The following is a 23,934-nucleotide window of genomic DNA, read 5'->3' on the forward strand; positions in this document are numbered from 1 at the left end:
GTCTCTGGGTTCTGGGCCTCTCTGTTCCAGTGGGTTTCCCACTGTATATGGACTTCAGTTACCTCTGACAATGAAGATTCTCTTTGACCTCAAGAATATTCAAATCGCTTGTTTGCTGGTCCCAAGCTAAACAGGACTGAAGGGAACCCTAACTGAGTTCTCTTCTCTTCTTCTTCTTCCACCCAGGCTGAACTAGCATTGGCTTTGTGAGTAGATTTAGTTCATTTACCTACCACTGGAGCTCTTTTCTTTTTCTCTATCACATTGGCCTATATTCAAGCAAAAAAAAAAAAATTTAAAATATATATATATATATATATGTGTATATATATATATATATATATATATATATATATATATATATAGTACCAGGGATTGAACCTAGGGGTGCTTAACCGCAGAGCCACATCCCCAGGCCTACTTTGTATTTTATTTAGAGACAGGGTCTTGCTGAGTTGCTAAGGCTGGCTTTGAACTCATGGTCCTCCTGCGTCAGCCTCCTGAGCCCCTGGGATTATGGGCGTATGGACCACCATGCACAACACTCAAGCAAAATTTTTATATTTTCCCTTTCACTTCTCCGTTTGGAGGACTCATTCACTCATTCATTTGTTCATTTGATATTCACTCAGCACCTACTGTATACCAGACACTGTTTCAGGTGTCTAAGACAGCCTGGGCTCTTCCTTTTCAAAGCCCTAGAAGACAACAGAAAGTGACCTCTGTGGCACTTTTGAAACCCACATAAAGCACATCTTCATGTTTTGACCCTCAGAAGCTTGGAGAGTTTCTCATCTTTTCTCTTCCTCTCGTTCTGACATCGCAGGGAGATTAGCTGGTGACTGATGTCTAGTGCTGGGTGTACTGGGGTGAATCTACCCACTGCCAAGGTCAAGTGGTAGTCAAAAGGAACAGAAGAGACGACTTTTTTTTTTAAAGGATTAGAGTTCATCCATGGGCACATTAGATCTTGTTGTGATTTTCTTTTGAAAAATGTTGGTTTGCCCAAGAGAAGTGGGATGGGATTTTAGAGAATATCTGGTCACAGGGCCCCATTATACCAAATAAGGAATAGTATGGGAGTTGAAGAGGAGAGAGCAGGAGTGGACCTGGGAATGAAACCTGCTTCCCTCTCCACATCAGCGTCTGTACCACGCCACCTGGCACACATCAAGGTTCTGAAAATACCCTCTCCGTCCCAAGGACCTGATGCTCTTTTCTCCCTGCTTCTGGGGCCTTCTTCCCACCATATGTGGGCAATAGGACACGTGGATTAAAATATTCCATTGCCTTCCCCCAGAGGCATAAATCCTTGGAAAGCTGAATTAAATGACAAAGGGAGGCGAGGTAACCATTTTATACTAGACTGCATTTTTTTTTCCTGTATTGGGGTTTGAACCCAAGGATACTCTACCAGTGAGCCACATCCCCAGCCCTTCTTATTTTTTATTTTGGAACAGGGTCTCACTATATTGCTAAGGGCCTTGCTCAGTTGCTGAGGCTGGCCTCAAACTTGTGTTCTTCCTGCCTCAGCCTCCCGAGCTACTGGGGATTATAGGTGTGTGCCAACACACCAGGCTTTATTGCATTTAAAAAATACTTTTCTTGAATTGATTCCTTTGGGCTATGGACATGTGGAATTCTTTTTCTTCCCTCTCCTCCTAGTTTTAGAGAATAATTTGTTGTAATTCAGTATGAATCTTAAATGTTGGACAGGCATTAAGTTTGCTCTTAAGTTTGCTCATGGCATCATTGAAAGAAGTCAGACTGTGGCATGCAGCAAGACAGGGTTTCAGTGCTGGGTGTGATGTGTCACTCATTGTCCTGTGTCTCTGGGCAAGCCACTCAACCTAGCCCAAATTACATTCTCTTTGGTGAAATAGAAAGGATCATACCAGTCTCCAAAGCCATGCAGGGAATTAAGTGGCAGACTGTACCGTGATACCTGAGTGCCACAGATCCTTGGGGTGGGGTATCCGTCAATTAAGGGCACGACAATAGAAATTTGTTTAGAATTAGACAAGTGGCCTCTGGAAGTCTCACAGCAATTTTTAAAAGAAAAGAATCTCCTTTCTCATTCAAAACATGTATTTAAAAATTATAAGATTAGCCAGGTGCAGTGGTGCACGCCTGTAATCCCAATGTCTTGGGAGGAAGGCTGAGGATGTCAAGTTCAAAGCCAGCTTCAGCAACTTAGCAAGGTGCTAAGCAACTCAATGAGGCCCTGTCTCTAAAGAAAATACATAAAAGGATTGGGGATGTGGTTCAGTGGTTAAGCACCCCTGGGTTCAATTAAAGAAAAAGATATAGTTTATATATATATTTCATTCAGAAAGTGGGTGACTTTGTCATCACAGCTCATGGTGGCAGGTCTGGGACCAGAGTTCAGGTCTCCTCCCTGTCTGCTCACTTCTGTAGGCCAGTGACTTCTCTAGGGATGTAGATACCCAGCTTTATACTCTCCATACTCGAACTAAGTAGGAGAGATAAAGATCATAAAGGGTTGGTTAAAATTTGTTTTGTCTTCAAGTAAGTATGAAAAATTTCCATGGTCACTGCTCTTTAGATTCAGAATTGTGGCTGAAGTATTGAGAACTGGTAGTGTTTTAGGGGACAGATGAGGCAAGGCACTGAAGATAGCAGGAAACAGTTTTATTTGGCTGCAGCCAGGTTCAGAGGGCACAGCTTTTGCTGTAATCAATTAATCCCCTGAACCCCAAGTTCAGAGTTTTATACCCAGCATGTAAGGGGAGGGCTCAGAAGTTCACAGTCTGCAGAAGTTCACATAAAGCAGCTTTTTCTTTCACTGTTCTGGGCAAGTTAACCCTTCAAGGACAACACCTGAGAAGGAGAGAGCTTCATCTCCCCTCTCTTTCCTACCCCTGCCAGCTGTTACATGGAGCCCAATTATAACTTATCTTAAAAATGTAGACATCTCTGTGAAGCCCAGCTCAAGGCCAGACGCCTTGTTTGCACATTTCTTCAAAGTACTATACTGGATACGTTTGTGAAAAACTAGTAAGGGGGTGTCCAGCACCTGGAGTGTCTTCCTGGCCAGTGGCCAAGTAAAACAGGGTAACAGGAAAATAGGAAGTTTATCTACATTAGACTCTTTCGCAGAGACTCTTTTGCTGACATTCCTAAATTCAGCCATGGTGAAGAGGGCTTTTCTGTGGAGAAAAGGGGTGCCACTTCAGTAGCAGGAATGCATGGTGTTGCTCAAGGAAAGTTCTTTTTAAAAAGTGCAGTAACAGCATAACATGCTAAAAAAAACAAAACAAAACAAAAAAACAGCTCAATGCCATGCCATCTCATGAATTGGATTATTTAAATTTTATCCCCAATGGATCAAAGAGAAATTTGAGTCCATGTATCCTGCCTTGAAATTGCAGGAGAGGAGATCATGCTAGCACATGCCTATAATCCCAGCAGTTTGGGAGGCTGAGGCAGGAGGATCACGAGTTCAAAGCCAGCCTCAGCAACTCAGCGAGGCTCTAAGCAACTCAGTGAGACCCTGTCTCTAAATAAAATATAAAAAGGGCTGGGGATGTAGCTTAGTGGTCAAGTGCCCCTGAGTTCAATCCCTGGTACCAAAAAAAAAAAAAAAAAAAAAAAAAAAAAAAGAAGAAGAAGAAGAAATTGCAGAAGAGAAATCAGATATAACCATCACTCTTCCGGGCCTGAGTCACTGTGTCCTCTTGTCTATGGTCTGGGCCAACCTTGGCTGCATCCGGAGCTCTGGTCTCCCCGAGAGCTCTCATTTACTCTGCCCGTCCGTGCCAAGGTGAGCTGAGGAACAGGGCCCCCCTGCTTTCCTCCCAGCTCTCTCCCTGCGTCTCACAAAGGTCTATTTAAAGCACAGATTCTCATCTCACACTTGAACCCACTTTTAGATGCTAAAATAAAGAAAATTAGGGGTTCTAGGACCGAGTTCGTTTCTGTCATGCTTAGCAAATTGCAAGGGTGCCACGGCACTTGTCTAGGAATATCTTGGCTATAATTAATCCCAGGAAGACTTCCCAGGAAGACTCAGGTTAGTGTCTTTTATTCAGTGACAGTGACACTGCACAAAAAGTTTCACTTGGGATAACACAATCATCCCACCGAGACACTTTAGCTGGGCCTATCTCTGAGAAGCAAAGAACATGGCCCATTTCATCCAAGGGATGCATTTATTCCTGGAGAGTTTTACAATTTCCTCAGTCAGTTTCTCTCCAGGTTCTGTTTTCCTCCTTTGAGAACCTGCTTGCATCATCTCTGAGGAGTTGGCTCCCAGGGGCGGGTAGGTGACTGTCACCTTGTCACCTTGACCACATGTGACTGGGCCAGTAGCTGTCCCTACTTCAACTCTTTTTTTTTTTTTTTTTTAGAGGGAGGGAGAGAGAGAGAGAGAATTATTAATATTTATTTTTCGGTTTTCGGTGGACACAACATCTTTATTTTTATGTGGTGCTGAGGATCGAACCCGGGCCGCACGCATGCCGGCAAGCGCGCTACCACTTGAGCCACATCCACAGCCCCCCTACTTCAACTCTTGCCAATAGCGTTCTCTCTCCTGAGGGTTGGCATGGGGGCTGCTGAGATGCTCCTGAAAGTTTGTTGAACATTTAATTAAAAAAGATCTCCAATCAAAATGTTTTACTTGGCTCTTGTGTGAAGAAGCAGAAAGAACTGATGAGAAGCCAGAGGTGGGGGGGGTGCAGAATAATGACCATGTGCAGAGAGATGTTAAGACACCAATTCATTTCAGAGATACTGAAACACCTTGTCTTTGCTTTCTATTGTCATTTCCAATATGTTATGGATATTAATTGGACTCTGTGCTCTCGACTTCCATTTTACACTCTTGTACCTTGTTTATAAGTACACCTGTTCTCTTTCTCCTTTGGTGTGTGTATAACTGGAGAGGATTTATTTATTTTTGATTCTGACATTTTGACTTCTTTTGAATATAAGTCACTTTTTTTTTTTTTTTTCAAGCAAAGAAACAGAATCGGCCTTAGGATGTGGTCCTCCAGGGATCCAAGCCAAGTCTTGAGATCATCAACAGAATGACATGATAGCACAGGGGCTAGTCGTAGGTAAATAGCAACTCGAAATAGCAACTACTTATCTTTATTTTTTCATTAGGGAACAGCCAAAAATTTAGTCTTTAAAGGCACTGGTGTGGATCCATCTGTAATATTTTTTACTTTGTTTTTTAGTGGCAAGATCCAGGAATTTTTTTTTTAAGCCACAGAATAAGTTTTCAGAGTATAAGCACTGTCTCTGATAACCAATTCTTGGCCAGTTCTGATCTGGTTTCCCAAGAGGCTAGCCTGCATATAATTTGGGTCATTCTATCCTTTGTAGATCAAGATGTTCTATCTATGATGCCTTTAAAGATTGGACTTTTGGCTGTTCCCAAATGGAGAGGATTTTGTTCCTTGTAACCCAGGGATCCTGAGACAGAGTCCCTCCACAGCCTCACCTATGACCATCAATAACATTTTCAAAATGGCACCTTTTAAAACAGAGTGGAGCTCATGGCCCTATGACTAGGTCCTAGAAGTTCCAGGATCTAGTGTCTTAACACCATGCGCCTTGGTTTATCTGTCACTGATGCTTCAACATGTACTTTTGCTGCTTTCATTCTTTGCTAAAATAGATTCTATAATTGATATCTCCCTCCGAAGATCGTGACTTTCCATCTGGGATGGATTTTTTTTTTTTTTTTTTTGTTTGGAAAATTCTTCCTGGGTAGTCCAGAGGGGTTGGAATAGCTCCAAGATTCTCCAAGACTCACACACCCTTGGCCAGTCTCTCTTTTTTTTCCCCCCTTCTCTGAAAGTTGTGAATTTGACCTTTTCATTGGTCACCGAGATTTCCATATTCGGCTACTTGTGACTGAGACACAAAGGGCTTCAAGAGGGAGGACAGCCCACAGAGTTCTATTTGAGGAATGCCAAATGGTTCTCTGGGGCCCAGCTGGTATTGCTGTCACTCGCAAGGTGCCTGAAATGTGCACGGCTATTTTTGTCAAGTTATAATATTATTGCTCACAATAAAATCTAATATTAAAACCAAATCAACATTGCCCTCGGGGAGGACAGAAAACTTTCAAAGCTGCTACTTGTGAGACTGGAGGAAAAAAATCAAAAGTTCTGGGCTTCCGTTTCCTCATCTGTAAGATGGTCCTAATGATAAGACCTACCTCACAAGCGTGTTGGGGGGTAAAGTGAGTTATGGTTTGTCAAGTGTTGAGAAAAGTGACCTGTACAGAGTGTCATTCTGATGTTTGTAAGAAACAAGAAGAAAATTTTCCTTTGCTTTTCCTTCCCACTTGATGCCAGGCAAACAGCTCAAGGCAGGAAGACTTTGAAAGGTGGCCATAAAGAATTTTCCGGAACTTCTTTTTCTTTTTTCTTTTTGTACTGGGAATTGAACTCAGGGGTGCTTAGCCACTGAGCCACATCCCCAGCCTTTTTTTGTACCTTATTTAGAGACAAGGTCTCTCTGAGTTGCTTAGGACCTCGTGAAGTTGCTGAGGCTGGCCTTGAATTCTCAATCCTCTGGCCTCAGCCTCCTGAGCAACTGGGATTACAGACTTGAGCCGCTGTGCCTGGCCCCTTTTTTTCTTCTTTGATTAAATAATTGAGTTTGAATGCTTCTATTAAACACACCTGCCTCCTGCTAAAGTGGCCCTAGAGTGGAAAGTCTGGAACTTTTCTTGGTCTGAGCTCTTGGACAGAGGTTTGAGGTTTGCAGAGGAAAGTGTCAACGAGTTGAATTTGGGTGGGTATGGAACTCTGCTACATGTGGTAACACCTCACCAGATGCAAAATTATTAAAAGTTGTTGTCTGTTTTGAAAGGGTTTTGCATATGTGTGCGCTCTGCAGGGTTGGTCTGGGAAAAAATCAGAGGTGAGAGAAGGACCTGGGAAATCACAATCATTTTTAAATGAAGCAAAGTTTGTCTCCCCCTGAAACAAAGAGATTCACTTTTTTCCTGAAGTGACATGTCTATGCGCGTGTCTGGGGTTGTGCTCCAGACCAGCCTCCCCCAGCACCCAGACTAGTGGGGCAGCCTTGGTGGGCCATGTTGCCACTGATCATGGCCCAGGGACTCGGAGCAGAGGGTTGGACCCAGACTCTTAAAGAGCCCACCCAGCTTAAATGTCCCTGGCCAGAGCCTCGGCATTCTGCACTCGGAGGAAGCAGAGAGGTGCCATCCCCCTAGTGTTTGGCAGAAAAGGGATGGTTTGGTGAAGAGCACATGCTGCCATCTTTACATGCATGGAGTCCTACCAGCTATCGACTCCTGGAAGGTAAAGGCTGTGACTCATCCTCTCTCCCTCTTTTTCTTTTTTGGGTGGGAGGGTGGTTACCCACTGATCCACATCCCCAGCCCTCTTTTGTATTTTATTTAGAGACAGGGTCTCACTAAATTGCTTAGGGCCTCACTAAGTTGCTGAGGCTGGCTTTGAGCTCGAGATCCTCCTGCCTCAGCCTCCAGAGCTGCTAAGATTACAGGCATGCGCCACGGCATCCAGCTCTGCCTGTCTCTAAACACCAGCTTATAGTAAAAGTGTGATAAACCTGAGGTGACAGGCTCGCTGTTGAAGCTTTGTGACTGGAACAAAATGGGCGCAAAGGACCAGAACACTTACTTGGTCTTCCCTCCCCTTGTGCTGGGATCGTGACTGTGGAGTTGGTTATCTGGGTGACCTGAACCCTCATTGGCCCACTGTGAGCCTCAGCACCTGCAGCTGAAAATGTCCTTTGTAAAGATGGACCAAGAAGGCATGTGTGAGAGCCCAGGTGTGTTAAGCTTGTGACTCTGGCTGTTGCCTGGTGCCATCTCTGGGGGCCTGTATGTGCCTGTCAGCAGCTGCTAGACTGCTCCTCTGAGACCTGTGGTCCCCAGGCACATCCCTACATGAATAAAAGCCTTTGAAAGGGTCTGTCTGATTGGTTGAGGCATTGATATGTGTCTCTCTGTGTGTAATTTTATATATATATATATATATATATATATATATATATATATATATATATATATTATTGTAGAAGGACACAATATTTTTATTTTATTTACTTATTTGTATGTGGTGCTCAGAATCGAACCCAATGCCTCACACGTGCTAGGCAAGTGCTCTACCCCTGAGCCACGACCCCAGCCCCTGTGTCTATGTGTGATTTAAATGCAGGAATGCAGGAGGTAGTCATGGGGGTGGTGTGGGTCTTTGGAAGAGGACCACTTTTAGATCATAAGGTTGGTTAAACCATCTTGTTAACTGTGAGCAGGTGACAGGGATGGTATTGGGGGTATTACTTTTAAAGTCAGGCTTACTTAGGGGTAATTCATAATCACCCTTCTCAGGGTGCAGTGCTAAGAGCTTGACAAATTCCCTTGTGCCTGTTTGTGAACGATCTCATTTCCCACCATGTCCCTGGCATCCAACTGTTTATTTATTATTATTATTATTATTATTATTATTATTATTATTATTAATAGAATATCAGGAAAGCTTTGACCTTTGAACCCAGGTCAGATAATAAACTCTTTTAGCATCCTGTATCCCTTACTGTTATTATAACTATGTTGTATTTGGAAAAAGTGTTCATTGTCCATCTTTTCTGTTGGAGACCTGTCAGCATGCTGGAAGGAGGGGACTGTCTGGTTATTCTTCTGTATCCTTGGCAGCGTCACCAAGTAAATGCTCAACAGACATCATAGAATGAATGAATGAATGAAAGACTCAGTGTCTATGAGAAAAATGCTCTATGTCACTGTGGACTTAGCAAAAGCAGTTGGATATTCATGTATCATGTTGTAAAGCACGGCACACGAGTAAAGGATGATCCAAACATCTCTGACGAGTTATACAAGTCTGAATATCAATAATTAGAACCATCTGAGATTCAGGATCAGTATATTCAACCAATTACAAAAAGAAGGGAAAAAAATCTTTGATCATTGGACACCGTGCTCAGACGTTATTTTATCTACCCTCATATTTGAAACTGTCACTTGTCATTTTTTGCACTCCAAATATCTTGTAGTAGATCTGACATGACAGTGACGCTCAGGAGCAAGATCATGAAGTCCTCGAAATCAAGTTTATTTTCTGTGTGCTCCTCCAGCTCAGAAAGGATGTCTTGGTAGTTTGACTTGGTTTCTTGTCCCTGCGAGAAGAAAAAGGAAGGAGGAAAAATTTCATTCATTGTGAAAACCTTGGGTTTACAGATAATAAGCACAGATAAATGTTTTCAACAGATAACATGCAGGTTGTCACCCGTATTACCAAAGAATGGCATGAAATCTCTTCTTGGGCTGGGCATGGTGGCGTATGCCTGTTATCCCAGCAGTTTGGGAGGCTGAGGCAGGAGGATTGCGAGTTCAAAGCCAGCCTCAGCAATGGAGAGGCCCTAAGCCACTCAGTGAGACCCTGTCTCTAAACAAAACACAAAATAGGGCTGAGGATGTGGCTCAGTGATTGAGTGCTCCTGAGTTCAATCCCTAGTACCCACTCCTCCAAACAATCAGTTTGTGGGTTATCTCATTTGATCCCTGCAGTGACCTTTCTGAATATGTACTATTATTGTGCCCTCTTCTGATGCTGTATCAGAACTTAGTGATATCGAAGCAACTTTGCCTCAAGCTAAGCAGCTTTGGGTATGGAGCTAAGATGTGTGCACTTGGCTGTCTGATCCTAGAGCTCTGGCTCTAAAACCTGCTGCGCTGTCCTGCCCTTTTCTTGAACACAGATATTGTTGCATTTTCAGATTTTCAAATTATATCCTTTTTTTTTTTTTTATGGGAGGCATCCATTATGTCTTCACCTGAACTGTAAGACCATCCTGCAATACAGGAAAAACCATGCCGAAAGAAAGCAGGTACTGGGGAAGCTTGTTCGGCATTTAGTTTGATCATAAATCAGATCCAAGTTTGTGGTCCTCATAAACAGACCCAAGGAAACTATCTGAGTAGCATGTGAGTGGAGAGGCTTCTCAGTGTCAAACCCCCTGGATCAATAAAACATAAAAGTCCTTTGGTTCTTCCACCCAACTGTTCCCATTGACTTCAGACCGTGTACTGGCTGCTCAAAACCCTCCCAGGAGGAGGGACCGCTTCGGGAATGATGGGGTGCTTCCTCTGCAGGCTGGGACCCTGCTTTATCAGCTTTTTCCCTGCTCTGACTAAAAGACCCGACCAGCACAACTGCAGAGGAGGAGAAGTTTATCTAGGGGCTCCCGGTTTCCAAGGTCTCAGTCCCTAGACAGCAGGCTCCATTCTTCGGGGCTCGAGGGGAGGCAGGACATCATGGAGGAAGAGTGTGGTGGAGGGAAGCAGCTCACATGGTGATCAGGAAGCAGAGAGAGACTCCACTCTCCAGAGACAAATAGAGACCCCCAAAGCCACGCCCCCAATGCCCCCTCCTCCAGCCACACCCACCTGCCTCCAGCCCCCACCCAGTTAATCCCATCAGGGGTTCATTCACTGGTTGGGTTAAGGCTCTCACAACCCAGTCATGTCTCCTCTGGACCTTCTTGCACTGTTACATAAGTGAGTTTTGGGGGACACCTCCCATCCAACCATAACACACTGGTTTAGGGAATCTCACAGAACTGGGCTGTTGGGTCAAGGTGGCATTCTGACATCTCTATAAAATTGAACTGTCACCGTTCAGCCTGAGACTGCCTGGGATGTACCGTCCTCTGGAGTCCCCTGAACTATGGCCCTGCTCTCTGGTACCTCTCATCTCAAGCAGAGGACAGCATACACTTAAGCCTAGGCATGTCCACTGTAGGCATGGGCTGAGTCTTGGGTTTAGTCTGCACCAAGGGTCAGGAGGCGGAAGGTCTTTCCTAATGACTGCCTTTAATTTTTTCCTTTGATATTCTCAGAGGGATCATCAGTGACATCAAGGTGATGATCCGCTAAGTCTTCATTTTCATGCTTATTAAAAGCCCTCTGAAGCCTTTCCAAGACACCAGCTAGGAAGCCTTTTTTCTCTCTGAGATATGCCATTTATTTTAGCTAAAGATAGAGTGAATATTACATGATTTATTCACACCTCTCTTCTTTAAAGAGTCCCCCCAAACTTTTCAATCTCTTGTCAAATTCTGCCTAATATTTCTGCCTAAAAATAACATTTCCTTAAAAACAATGCATCTATAATATAGAACATTTAAGGGAAAAATGTTTTTATATTTATTTATTTATTTATTGTTTTGTGCTGCAGATTGAACCCAAGGTTGCTTTACCAGAGAGCTACATCTCCAGCCCTTTTTATTTTTTCATTTTTAGATGGGGGTCTCACAGAATTGTTGAGGCTGGCCTCCAACCTGAGATCCTCCTGCCTCAGTCTCCCAAGTAGCTGGAATTACAGGTATGCACCTTTGTGCCCAGGTTGAAAAATGTTTTTAAAAGAATGAATATAAATATAACCCTTACCCCATTACCCAACTATAGCTAACCCTTATTAACATTCCTGTCATTTTTATGTGTACTACACTACACTACACAGACACACACACACACACACACACACTCTCTCTCTCTCTCTCTCTCTCTTTTGGAATAATCATAGGCTCATAGGAATCAGTACCCTAGAACTGGCTTCTCCCAGTGGGTAACAACTTATATGACTTAGTGCACTAAAACAATATATGCATATGGGTATATGTACATGTACATACATGTGCATTGCACATAAAGAGACTAGTTATCTTTATAGTGTATCAGAGCACCTATAGAAACTTAGAAACATCCTCTATTTTTTTTCTACTTACCAATAAACATTGGTGGTTTAAGCACACAAATCTTTTATTCTTACACATTTTCCCTAGGCCAGTCTTACCCAAAGTATGAACACGTACTCATGGTAGAAGGTGACGCAGTTTCAGATGATACACGATTAAAGGTTAAGTAAGAGTTCATAGTCATCTAGATTTTTAACTCTCTTCCATTTTTGCCCACTGAATTCACGTTTTTTGAATATGATAAAGTAGTCTTATAAAATGAACGTATGTAGACATAGAGAAAATGTAAAGGAAAAGTTCAAAGTATTTGAAGATACAGGCTGTAGACGGATGTGGAAATAAGATGGCATTCAAATGGCCCAAGTGTGAGGCATATGCCCCTCAGTGGTGTAGGTTACTCCCTTTAGATCTGTCACTGTTTATATACTGCCAATTCTTTTTTGGAGGGGAGGGGATTCAACCAAAGGGTGCTTAACCACTAAGCCACATCTCCAACCCCCCCCCACCCCCCGACTTTTTTTTTGAGACAAGGTCTCACTAAATTGCTGAGGCTGGCCTCTAACTCACAATCCTCCTGCCTCAGCCTCCTGAGCCACTGGGATTACAGGTGTGCCCCTCCAGGCCTGGCCCAACTCTCACTTCTGCATTTCAAACACAGCTCTCTATTCTGCCCTCTCAACTCATGCATGCATCCTATGGTTTTCTCACTTGAAACTTTCATGGATGTCTGAAAATTGACATATTCTAAGGGAACGACTTCCTTTACTTCCTTCCAGATAGCTAACCCCTCCCACCTCAATTCTGCGTATTCTGCATCTTTCTCTTGCCTGGGAACAGATCCGGCATTGACTTCTTCTCTAACTCAGAAACTTGGCTGTCACTCATGGGCTGTCACAGCCAATCAACTTTCAGATCCCATTCATTCTGTCTTCCAGATGTCCCCTCCCTCAACTGCCCCCCCCCCAGCTCCTGTGATTTCTTAAACTTGGAAAACCATTTCCAGTTTCCTCCAGCCCTTAGGCTGTTGAGATGAGTTAAATTTGGCTTCTCCTGACCTCTCTGGTCTTATCATCCACCACTTCCTACTTCCCACCCCCTCCTTACCAATTGCTCACTCACCTTCCAGGTTCCTGATCTGCCCCGGGGACTTTGCATGTGCATCCCCTCTGCTTGGAAAGCCAGCCTTCCCACTCCTTGCCTGGCTAACTCCTGATCGCTCTTCAGACCTTAGCTATACCTCGGTGTTCCAGGAACCTGCCTCTGACCTCTTGCCCCAACAGTTTTACTCTCACTCCCTGCTCTACTCCTACATGTCTTGTGAACATTCCTAAAGACGGTTTCAGTGTATTTCTTTACTCTGCTGGATCATTTCCTTGTTTATTGCCTGAACTTCTGTGCCCTGCTCAATGCCTGGCATGCAGTAGGTGCTCAATAAACATCTGCTGATTGCAACAACTTGACGGGGCCTCGAGCTGGGAGTTGGTGGCTCTTGGGGCCAGCTGTTAAGATGTGGCCCCAATTTTTCATGCAGGAAAATTCTCTTACCTCTGTGAAATTCCTAAATTGAGTTTGCAGCAGATTTTTGGCAGTAGCTTTTCCAAGTTTGCCATCAGGGTCAGAAGAGTTTCGGAAAATCAAAGCGGCAGTAGCAATGGCTTTTTCCAGATCTGAACCCTTCTTTAAAGCTGTGAGGAAAGACATGTGCATTGAGGTCGGCTATCTTGGAAATGACCTTTCCCCAAACAGGGGGCTATTTGTATCTTCCAAGGAAACTCTGGGCAACAGATTTGGGAGGTGTACATCAAAGACACAGTCCCTGGTCCTTTGCCCCCAGCTGGGAGCTGGATACAGAGGTTCCTGATCCTTAAACAGTGCAGAACAAAATTTCCCTTAGTAGCATTTAGAATTGGTAGAATTAGTATGATACTTAACACCTGCTTTCTCGGTAACCTTGGAAAAACACCTCACCTCTACGCCTTGGTCTTTCTGAGTTGTAATTTCATTCAGTTACTTAACATACATTTATGGAACACCTACTATGTGTTGGGCTCTGTTTTAGACAGCTTTCTCGCTGCTGTGAATGAGAGACCTGAGCAGAACAATTGTAGAGGAGGAAAAGTTGATTCGGGGGCTCAGGATTTCAGAGGTCTCAGGCTCCATTCCTCGGGGCTTGAGGGGAGGCAGGACATCATGGAGGAAGAGTGTGGTGGAGGGAAGCAGCTCACATGGTGATCAGGAAGCAGAGAGAGACTCCACTCTCCAGAGACAAAGAGAGACCCCAAAGCCACGCCTCCAATGCCCCCTCCTCCAGCCACACCCACCTGCTTCCAGCCACCACCCAGTTAATCCCATCAGGGGCCCATTCACTGGTTGGGTTAAGGCTCTCACAGCCCAGTCAAGTCTCCTCTGAACCTTCTTGCACCGTCTCACACGTGAGCTCTTGGGGGACACCTCACATCCACACCATAACAGGCTCAGCCTTTGAGGTTAAGGATATCTCCCTTAATAAAACAGAATCCCATTCTTGTGGAATTTCTATTCTGTGTCAGGCACAGCATCCCTTTAAATACAATAAAGGAGAAGGACTTCCAGGACAAGTTCTCTGATATAAAGGAGGATCAGAGGTCTTGCCCCCAGTCAAGGTGATCTCCCAGCTGGTTGGTGTGGCTTGACCTCCTTGACAGGGGCAGCGCTAATTTATTCCTTCCTAGTGGGTAGCAAAGTGAACACGGGAAAATGCACCAAGTACCATCAAAACAGCTCCAGACTCTGAGCTTTTAAAGTCACCTTTGTATCCACTCCTATAGAATCTGCACAGAACACTTTATAGCGGTTAATGTTTAACCTCTACAAATAGAAAGCAAATCTCCGCAGGGCCAAGGGTCCTATCCCGTATCCCTAGTGAATAGCACAAGTATCTGCTAATAAATGCTACTGAATGAATCAGAAAAAGGTAAAGAAACACAGAGTCTCATAGCTTTCAGCAAAGTTCATGTGCCACAAGCAGAGGTTCAAAGAATGATGTGTCATGGGAATAACGTGGCTTCTGTTACATCGCTGTGTGCTTGGTCCTCCGGTCAAGTACTCAGCACGTGAGGTCTCAAAGCAGATGTGGTCTCTGTTCCCGTATGTCTTATGATCATAGTGGTCAAATCAATAAAGATCAAAAGGATATGTATGTCTGTTCATATGTATCTGTTCATTACTTATGTTTCCATATATGTATCTAGCATGTATATATATATATTTGCAACTTGTGATGTATGAGACTAACGAAATCAAGAGACAGAAACACAATTATAACTTGGGTCTGGGAAGAAAACTACTGAGATAGATAGATGATCTAGAAAGCCCATATGAGTAGATTAATAGGGAAACTTATAGAATGAGAAGGAGCCGCCATGTCAAAGGTGTGTGGGGGTCAAGATGGGGTCGGGGCTTTGTTGAGTGTTTCGACTTAGGGAGCTGCACAGGTGAAGGCTTGTGTCAGAAGGTCTGTTGTGCAAGAGCTGAGGGAAGACGGTTGTTTCTGGAGTCTAACAGCGGGAACGGTGTTTGCCTGAGACAGGTAGGCGAGGGCTAGATTGGGCAGAGCCTAGAGGCTGCGCGAAGCAATCAAGGTTTTCTTTAAAGTGGGAAGAGAAGCAGGGAAGAGTTTTAAGCACATAAAATTTCAATGAAAGGTGAAGGAAACCGGGTGGGGTGGTGCAGTTCTGTAATCCCAGTGGCTTGGGAGGCTGAAGCAGGAGGATTTCAAGTTCAAGGCCAGCCACAGCAACTTGGGGAGGCCCTGTCTTAAAATAAAATATAACAAAGGGTTGGGGATGTGGCTCAGTGGTTAAGTGTCCCTGGGTTCAATCCTCAGTACCAAAAAAAAAAAAAAAAAAAAAAAAAAGAAACTGAAGAATGGAGGAAACATACGAATTCTTTAGGAGGTAAATACTTATTCTGTAGTTTGGACCAATTGATTTACAAATTAATAATCCAGGATAACTCTGCCAGGCTTTAGGATGGGATGCTCTCCTGGGTCTGAGGATTTTCTTGGAGGCAGTAGTCACTGGCAGTGGGATTTTCTTTTCTTCTTTTTTCATTTTGGTGGTCTGGGGTTTGCTCAGGGCCTCTCACATGCTAGGCAGGTGCTCTACCACTGAGCAATGCCCCCGGCCCCAAAGCAGTGGATCTTCATGCTGAGAGTTGAGTTTGCAAAGCATGATAGGGACCTTCCTTGTTTACTACATGTTGGGGGCCTTTAAACATAATCTTATTTAATGCTTCAAAAAACCCCACAGAGGTGGGTAGTATTTGTGCCTCGATTTCACATATTAGAAACCTGGAAATGGGAGGTTGATCTTAAGCATCTTGAGTTCACATTGCTGAGAAGTGATAAACACAGCTCTTGAAGGTCTTTCTGGCTTCTAGGCTCATGGAAACATCAGCCACTTTAGAACATCTGTTTGCAAGTCCAGTGGTTATGGAAGGCACTGTTTTTCCAACCCTCCGGTCAAGTTCAAGTGTAGCTGCACTCAGCATGGGGACTCCGTCTGGACTTGCCAACTCATCCTTTTTCTACATTTCTTTGGGAAGACAGCATGCATTCCCCCCCACCCCATAAACTAGCATATGTTCATGGTAAAAACAGAAGTAGGAAATATTTAAAATAAAAAATAACCAAGAGCCCTGGCTGTCCTACTCACCCTGATGATATTTTGCAAAGCGTTTTAGTTTCCTGTTTTTAGGGTTCTTTAATAAACCCAGCAGGTTGCCTCCAGACTTATTCTCTCTCTGATGTGTAGACTTGTGAACTGGTTGTGTGAAGGCATATTGCAAAGGTCCAAGTGCAATTAGAAGCATAAGGGATTGCAATTTCTCTGCTGGCGTCTGTTTTTTTTTTTTTTTTGTGGCGGGGAGGATACCGGAAATTGAACTCGGGCACTCGACCACTGAGCCACATCCCCAACCTGATTTTGTAATTTGTTAGAGTCTGTGAACAAGTCAGGATGGCGCCTGGTATTTTGCCAGGGGGAGTGGTTTGTGAGGTGGCCCCAGCAAGCCATTAAGTGTGGAGATTCCTTATTGGTTGACTGCTGTATCTAGTTTATGTTAATTAAGATAAGCTGTGTGGAATGTATAAATACCCCTCCTGTCCTACAATAAATGGCTCCCACTCCTGCTGTATCAATCTACATAAGTTGCTCATCACCCCCTGGTTATTTTGCTGCAGCCGGACTGCGGCAGTAATTTATTTAGAGACAGGGTCTCACTGAGTTGCTTAGGGCCTCATTAAGTGACTGAGGCTGACTTTGAACTTGTGATCCTCCTGCCTCAGCCTCCCAAGCTGCTGGGATTAGAGGAGTCCTCTGAGGGTGCCCAGCTCTGCTGGTATCTTTCGTTGGCTGCCTTGATTCTGGATTGGGGACAGCAGGGAGGCTGCTCGGCTGGGTTACTTCACGTGACCTCTTCTGCTATTTTCCTCATGCATGTTTTTTACTTTGATACTAATTGGACTGTGTGTGGTTCTCTGAATACCCTAAACCTCCCACAAGTATGTATCAGTGAGTATTTGCTGCTGAGCCCTGTGCTAGTTCTGGGTGTAGAACAATGAACAGCATTTGAGTAATCCCTGACTTTGGGGAGCTCATGTTCTGGTGGACAATAGTAATGAATGATTTTGGAGCCCAGACTCTCCACACCAGTCATTGCTCTCTGGGATGGATGTCTGTCATTCCACTGATGGATTCTTATGTGAGTCCTATAGGGTAGGGTCCTGGTATCATCTACACTTTATAAATGAGAAAATGGAGGTACAGAGAGATTAAGTAGATTACCCAGAGTCACACAGCTAATCTGGTTCCTCACCCCAGTGTACTCTGCCTCTAGGGTTTCTTTATTTTTGGGGGGGTCCTGGTGGGGGAGAGAGTAGCAGGGCTCTTTACCAAATCCCCAAATAGGGTGACATATCCCTTCTTTATGCTTCTATAGGCCCCTAAACATAACTTCCCTATAACCCTAATGCTGTTTGTCAGTCTATTTTCTTTTAAAAATGTTTTTATTTGCTCTTTTTAGATATTAAGGACAGTAGAGTATATTTTAACATACATACATGGAGTATAATTTATTCTAATTAGGATTCTGTTCTTGAGGTTGTATAAGATGTGGAGTGTTTACCTGTTTTAATTGTCCTCTGTATCTATGCTGCCCAAAAGATATATAATGTGAGTCATAATCATATTTTAAGTTTTCTGTTAGCTACATTAAAAAAACTAAAAAGAATCAAATAAAATACTTTTACTATTTATCTACATATTTTTGGGTACCAGGGATTGAACTCAGGGGTGCTTAACAACTGAGCCACATCCCAGCTCTTTTCATTTTTTATTTTGAGACAGGATCTGGCTAAGTTGCTTAGGGTTTTGCTAAGTTGCAGAGGCTGACCTCAAACTTAGGATCCTCCTACCTCAGCCTCCCAAGCTTCTGGGATTGTATGCACATGTCTCTGCAACTGGCTAACAATGTATTTTATTTTGATTGATATGTGAAATATCATAAATTCAACAGGTCATCAATATAATACATTGAGAGATTTTATAAGTTTTTTCCTACAATTTTTTTTCCTACCAATTCTCTTAAATCCACAACTGAATTCAAAGTAATCCCCTTTCCAGTGCTCAGCAGCTCCATGTGGCTTGTGGCTACCATACTGAACAACGCAGCCCTAGACTGTGTGGTCCCTGAGGGCAGTGGCCACATCTGTATTATCTCTGCATCTGTGCCCAGGCCCTGGGTGTTGTGTACATGTGTTAAGCTGAGCTGACTTGAACGTCAGAACGATCCTCTGCCTCTCCCTCCTCCCCTGAGCTGGAACACAGGACACTAAACATCGTGCCTGAGTCAGATCCTAACACTTTAGTGTCAGAGAAGCACCACTCCTGACGTGACAAGCTGTCGAATCACCTCAGTTGAGAACTTTTCCTAATGTCAGTTACTTTTGCAAGTGAGTAAATGGAAGATCTATAGCAGAGAAGCCATTTGCCAAAGCTCATGGAGGTAGCCTATGGCAGAATGGACAGCTAGGAACGCCTTTATGCTCTACTCTGGAGGCCAAAAGTTTCCCTACGACTCTGGTGCTTCCCAAACTTTTCACTCCAAATCTGCCCTGGGCGTTAGAGGTATATAGGTACTCACCCTGCACCCCAACTGCTCAGGCAGGTCAGGGCATAAACCAAGAGAATGAGCGCTCAATTCCATGATCTGTGCACGTTTGATTTCAGTGAATAACAGTTAAAATGACGTACTGTTGAATAAAAACACATTCTAGGAAGCTGAGTCGTGTTTACCCTGTGGTTTGTTAAGGCATGAGATTACATGTGGTTTGTTTAAGGAGTCTGGGGCTAGGAATGGTGTGTGTGTGTGTGGGGGGGTAGGGGACAGGGGAGAGGTTAGTGGGGTTTAAATAGTTATAATCCCCCTTCAACCTTCCAGGGGGAAAAGTTGTCTTTAAAAATCTGCTGGAATAATTCTCAAAAGAGCCTGGAGGATAGATGCGGTGGCACACACCTGTGATTCAGCAGCTCGGGAGGCTGAGGCAGGAGGATCGCAAGTTCAAAGCTAACCTCAGTAACTTTAAGGAGGTCCTAAGCAACTTAGTGAGACCCTGTCTCTAAACAAAATTAACAAAAAAATTCCCAAAGGGCTGGGGATGTGGCTCAGTGGTTGAGCACCCCTGGATTCAATCCCTGGTACCAAATTAAAAAAAAAAAAACTGTCTGGAATTGTGTACCCTTTAGAAATAGAAACCACGAGTCCATTGTGTTAGATAGTGTAAACAGTATTTACATCAAGGGGGAGATTTGTTTAAATAAAAATCTCAACACTCTCTTCTGGAGAGAGTGGCCAGCCATCTAGGAAGAAAACCAGCTGCAAAGGAGAAACATCCAGCTGTGCTTCTTCCTCTGTAAACATGTTCAGCCACGCATTTCGGGATGAGCATGATCCAAGTTTGTGAGTGTTTTCTCTTCTGTTGCTATTTATCCACAGCAATGTTGTTCACTCTAAAGATGCCTTACCTATGCAATTGAATTTCAAGGGCAAATAGTTCCACTTTGGGAGTTGGCCACACGGTTGTCACTCAATGAACAGGTAGCCGAGAGTCGGTCACATCCTGAGTTCCTCTGAGTGTTTGTAAGTCAGATGCTCAGCATCCTCCTCTGAATATCCTGAGGATGCTGCCCGTGGGGAAGCTTTTGGATACCATGGGAAAAACGGGGATCCATCAGGGAGCCATAGTCTACTCTTAGCTTTTGCCTTTAATGGTCTCATTTGGGGAAAATCATTGCTGTCACTGAACCCCAGTTCCCAAACCTTTCAGAAAACCTTCATGAATGTTCGGTGATGTGTCTACAGGTTCCTTCCATCTCTGGTATTCTTGCATGGACTACTATTCTAACTCACTCTAGGCACGCCATCACGGTAGAGGGGAAACCCACACATCAGTCACCTCACACCTTACCTTTAATTGAAGCCAGTTGCTTGGATATTGAAATGCTGCCAACAAAATGAAAGAAAAGTAATGATTCTGGGACTTGGAGATATTGATATGAGCATCTGAAGCAAAGCAATACAACGATTGGAAAATCTCTGCTTTTCAATAGATATTCACCGAGCATTCTAGGGCTGCAGCTGTCTGTCGAGCCGAATCCTTTGTTCTCCTGCATGTCGTCTAGAAGTACTTGAACGTGGCCGTACCCCAGCCACACATCCCTATCTTCCTCAGAGTTAAGTGGCCATGTGACTGGGGCCAAAGAGAAGAAAACACCTTCTGCTTTAGTCAGTTTTTTTTTGCTGTGAATCAGAGACCTGAAAAGAACAATTTTAGAGGAGGAAAAGTTTATTTGGGGCTCACGGTTTCTGAGGCCTCAGTCCATAGACAGCAGGCTCCGTTCCTTGAGGCCACATGTCTAGAACTCCCAATCTGAACTGTCATATAGGAACAATCCTGGGCCATGGGAATACATTGGGTCATGATAGAGACCTATTCCTTTGGGGCTTCAAGTCCACTGCAGAAGACAGATACTAAAGAAGTAACTCCATAAAGAATAATAATGGAAAAGCACCCACGGAGAGCAGAGAGGGAGAGCCTTGTCTGCAGGCAGGGTGTGGCATTTTGCCTGAGTCTAAGGGATCAGTAGGTGAGGAAGGGGCAAGAGGTTTTCCATGAAGAAGGAACAGTGTGTGCTAAAGCGTTAAGGTGGGAGAAAGTGGGGCTTGGTGGAAGGACCGAAGGAAACACAGTGATTGGAACCTGGAGAAAGCAGTGGAAGATGAAGTCAGGAGCCAGGGCCAGAGAGCAGGCTGAGCTTTGGAGGTCTGTGGTTATTATCTCAAGGGCAATGAAGTACAGGGTCAGGTTTGCACTTGGGAAATCATTTCACCTGCTAATCAGAGGTGGATCGGAAGGCAGGCCCAGTGGCACCTGTCTGCAATCCCAGCGGCTCAGGAGACTGAGGCAAGAGGATCATGAATGAGTTCCAAGCCAGCCTCAGCAACTTAGCAAGGCTCTAAGCAACTCAGCGAGATGCTGTCTCTAAATAAAATACAAAAAGGGCTGGGGATGGGGCTCCGTGGTTAAGCGCCCCTGGGTTCAATCCCTGGTAACAAAACAACAACTAGAACAAAGAGGAGATTGGAAAAGGGTCCAGATTGTTGGAGGTAGGAAGATGGAGATGAATCTTGGTCCTTTAAAGACAGCAGATCAAAGTTTGATGCTCATTCCTGTATGACTGGCATACTTTTCAAGAAAGCCAACAAGAACAACAGAAGTTGGTCATAGCTTTGACATTTCCTCTGGAGGGACTTTCAGGTTCAAGGTCCGGTTTTGACATTGAGAAGTTGAGGCACCATTACCTTTAAGGGGCTTCACTTTTCTCACTTGTAAAATTAGGAAACTGGATTTTTAAAAATTTCCTCATTTTTTTATTGGTGCATTTTAGTTCGGCATATTGATGGGATTTGATGTTATATATCAGTACATGCTGGAAGCCTGGTTCTATGATGTCAAGGGCCTTAATGTTATGGTGAGCTCCTTTTGATTTTAGAAAACCTCTGAACCTCTATTGTTACCTCCTTCATGGGAAGAACAAAAAGCCATCTTTTACTTTTCACAGCCTGCACTTGTAACATGGCCTGTTATTTTCTATTGCTGTGATTGATTTTCTGTCTCTTCAATTGTCTGGGGCCCTTGAGAAGCCAGCACTCTACAGTTTATCCCCACACCTCCCTCCTGTTATGGTTTGGATATGGAGCATACCCCAAAGGCTTCTGTGTTCATGCAGGTGGTGAAATGATTATATTATAAAAGACATAACCTCATGGGTAGATTAATCCATTTGATGGATTGATAATTTGAATGAACTTCTGGGTGGTAACTATAGGCAGGTGGGGTGTGGCTGGAGGAAGTGGGTCATGGGGATGGGGTGCCTTGGGGGATATATATTTTATCACCGGCTCATCTTGCTCTATTTCTGGGCTACCTTGAGCTGAGCATGACATGTGCCTCACCTCAGCCCCAGAGCAATGGAGTCAGCCAACCATGGACTGAACCTCTGAAACGGTGAGCCCCAAATAAGCTTTTCTTCCTATAAGTTGTTCTTGTCAGGTATTTTGGTCAAAGTGTTGGAAAGCAGATGAACAGATTACCTCTTGTCTAGCACAGTACAGAGCACTTAATTTTCAGATGCCCCAAACGGTTTTGGGAACTAAAGTTGTAATATTGTACTAAGGAGATGGAATCACAAGATAAAAAATATTTTCCATTAAAAAAATAGTTCATAAGAAAAACAAATTAAAATTACCACTTTTCACCTATCAGATTGACAAGAAAACCAAAGGTTTGGTCACACAGTCTGTCAGGGTTCCTGTGGGAAAGCTGAATTCATATATGGAGAATAAACTAGTGTAACACAAAGGGAGGGCAAATTGGCAACATCTCTCAGAGTCACCAATGCATTGACCCTTAGCCCAGTAATTCTCCTTTGGGAAACATGTCCTACTGATATATGTGCATCCATGAAAAAAATGACACATTCAAGATGATTCATTTTGGTATTTTGATACAAGATTGGAAACAAATGTCTAACAATATGAGACTAGTTAAATAAAATATGTGCATCTGTCAAGTCGTATACCATGCAGAAAGAATGAGAATGTTAAAGTGATGCAGAAGTTCTTAAGATACATTACTTAGGGGGGAAAAAGCAAGGTATGAAACAATAGTTTCTGTATGTAACTATTTATGCAAAAACAGTTTCGATGTGCTTATATTTCATTAAAGTAACTCTGGAAGGATTAAAAAATTCCATTTATTTGATCTAAGTTTACACATTTGAATCGTGTGAAACGATTTCTCTCTGTCATGGATAATTGGAAGAATATGCTGTACAGTTAAGATCATTACCCCAGTTGATTCACAAATGTTTCTCTGAAGACAAAGATATTTGTGAAATTGCAGGCTCTTTTCAGTCTGTAGTCAAAGCTGCAAGTTCTCTTTGTTTTTCCAATTCAATTTAAACCTGGATTTGGGTGGATCATAGGCACCAAACTTTCAGTATCTCAGCTACCAAGCTATGGACATCAACTAGTTGGAAATATATTTGCAAATGTAAATGAATTCAATAAAAGAAAGTCAAGTGCCACTGACCTTTTGGGCATTTTCCTTAGGTGCTAAAGTGGATCTTGGGGTTGCTGAATGGATTGGACTCCTCTTCCGAGTGGATTGCTTAGCTCTGAGTACTGTGTGTAAGGCCACCTTTCCTCTGGTCCCTTGTGTGTTGGCCTTTCCTAAGCAACAGCCACTTGTCCACTGTTACTATTGACATTTACTCCATGACAACTACACACAGGCACTTCTTGAAGAACTTTTGCTCAGGGTCACGGTATATGAAGACACCGAGTCATTTATGTGTTCAAAAAAGGTTTGGGGCCAGACACTGTCCAAGGCGCCAGGGGCAGGATGGCAAGAGCAGACACAGCTCTTGACCTCAGAGAGGGTGGTGAGGTGACCCGCGTGATAGTCAGCTTTTCACCACTGTGACCAGAATACCCTGCAAGAACAACTCAGAAGAGGAAAGGTTGGCACTGGCTCATTGTTTCGGAGTATTCAGCCCATGGTCAGCTGGCTCCGATCCTCAGGGC

General features: G+C 43.7%; 1 protein-coding gene across 1 annotated transcript; it reads right to left on the bottom strand.

Moving 5' to 3' along the window:
* Positions 1–9,009: 9,009 nt before the first annotated feature.
* Sntn (sentan, cilia apical structure protein) lies at positions 9,010–23,618 on the bottom strand. The gene is given in 6 exon segments (XM_027954546.2): positions 9,010–9,168; positions 13,294–13,433; positions 20,255–20,289; positions 23,441–23,457; positions 23,459–23,488; positions 23,490–23,618. Coding segments are annotated over 6 exon segments (510 nt in total).
* Between the last annotated feature and the right edge of the window lie 316 nt (positions 23,619–23,934).

The sequence above is a fragment of the Marmota flaviventris genome, chromosome 1 (genome assembly GCF_047511675.1).
Source record: "Marmota flaviventris isolate mMarFla1 chromosome 1, mMarFla1.hap1, whole genome shotgun sequence".
NCBI classification, from domain to species: domain Eukaryota; kingdom Metazoa; phylum Chordata; class Mammalia; order Rodentia; family Sciuridae; genus Marmota; species Marmota flaviventris.